General features: G+C 53.6%; 1 protein-coding gene across 1 annotated transcript; it reads right to left on the bottom strand.

Moving 5' to 3' along the window:
• Positions 1-8: 8 nt before the first annotated feature.
• Pmar_PMAR019417 (hypothetical protein) lies at positions 9-999 on the bottom strand (the record flags this gene model as incomplete). The annotated part of the gene is made up of 7 exons (XM_002774797.1): positions 9-197; positions 238-307; positions 357-418; positions 464-535; positions 576-638; positions 680-811; positions 862-999. The coding sequence occupies 7 exons, from the start codon at positions 997-999 to the stop codon at positions 9-11; spliced, it is 726 nt and encodes a 241-aa protein (XP_002774843.1).
• Between the last annotated feature and the right edge of the window lie 203 nt (positions 1,000-1,202).

The raw sequence follows: 1,202 nt of genomic DNA, 5'->3' as shown, positions 1-1,202 counted from the left end.
GCTCCTCGTCATGAAGTCCATGAGAACCTAACACGAATTGCCGGAGGAGTGGTAATAGCAACAGCAGCAGCAGCAATGGTCCGAACGTGCATCTTCTTCTCCTGGTCAGCCCCCACAATTTGGGTCTGGGCGACATCGAAGATATTCCTCGCTCGTTCGAACATCCCCTTCAGGAGTCTTTCCATCAGTGAGTGTAACTACACTCAAGAGTGGCGCCCCTCAGCCCTGACGGTCTACCCCGAGGAGAGCCGCCAACCGCATGCCAATTTCGAAGTAGTAGAAGCTCTTCTGGTCTAGCCGCATGACTCTGAATAGGGAAGGCCTGTGGTCATCAACACAGGAGAGGTTGGGCCTACGATGCTTCCAAAGTCATCAAGCCCTGCATCTTCGCATTGAATATCGATGGGACTTCTTCGATCTGACGTATGACTATGAGTTGTAGGGCCAGGTGGGGCCGGCCCACCTCCACGAAGCGACGTAGATAGAGGCCCTCGGCAATCCACATTGGAAGGGATAGTTTGCAGTCAGCTGGCAACTACAGAAGCCTCACAGATTGCCAATAACACAAATCCTACATGGTTGCCATCGGCGGCCCCTGACTGACCCGTCGATGCCCTGTCATTATTCTCAGCCTGGCTCTGATGACTGCACGTATCATCATCCACAGTAGAGCCCTTACCATATTCTCGTCATCTCCCTCTGATTGCTGTTGTTGTTGCTGTTGATAGGAATGGACCTCAGCCGCCTGACTATTCATCCAGCCCAACCCGTAGGCAGTGTCGATAAGTCGGCAGTCGATCAGCTGCTCATCCTACGACTATCGATGGCCAACAGCACTGACCCTCTCCCTCCCAGGCCCACCTGCAGTATCTGGTCCAGGTCCCAGTAGTCCTTCCTGCTGTACTTGCCGCCTCCAGCAGCAGCAGAGCTCTGTGTGCCCGAGACGGAGGAGTAGTTGGGGTCCTCCGAGAAGACGTCTTGAGAGGTTGAATATGACATAGTAACTTCAACCACCTCCAACACTTCCGCATCAAACTGGCCAAATCAACACTTTCCGCCCTCAGAAACATCATGACAATTACATTCATCAATGGTGATAAACTATTCCTCTTCCCCCACAGGCCGCCGCCGCGGTCGACCCGAGGCCCCGCCTTGTGACCGTAATAGCTCCTCTTCTTGAACCTGTCGAAGTACCCATTGCT

This window comes from Perkinsus marinus, assembly GCF_000006405.1.
Source record: "Perkinsus marinus ATCC 50983 genomic scaffold scf_1104296957442, whole genome shotgun sequence".
NCBI classification, from domain to species: domain Eukaryota; phylum Perkinsozoa; order Perkinsida; family Perkinsidae; genus Perkinsus; species Perkinsus marinus.
Note: the sequence above shows the minus strand (reverse complement) of the source record. Positions and strands in the feature narration are given on the sequence as shown.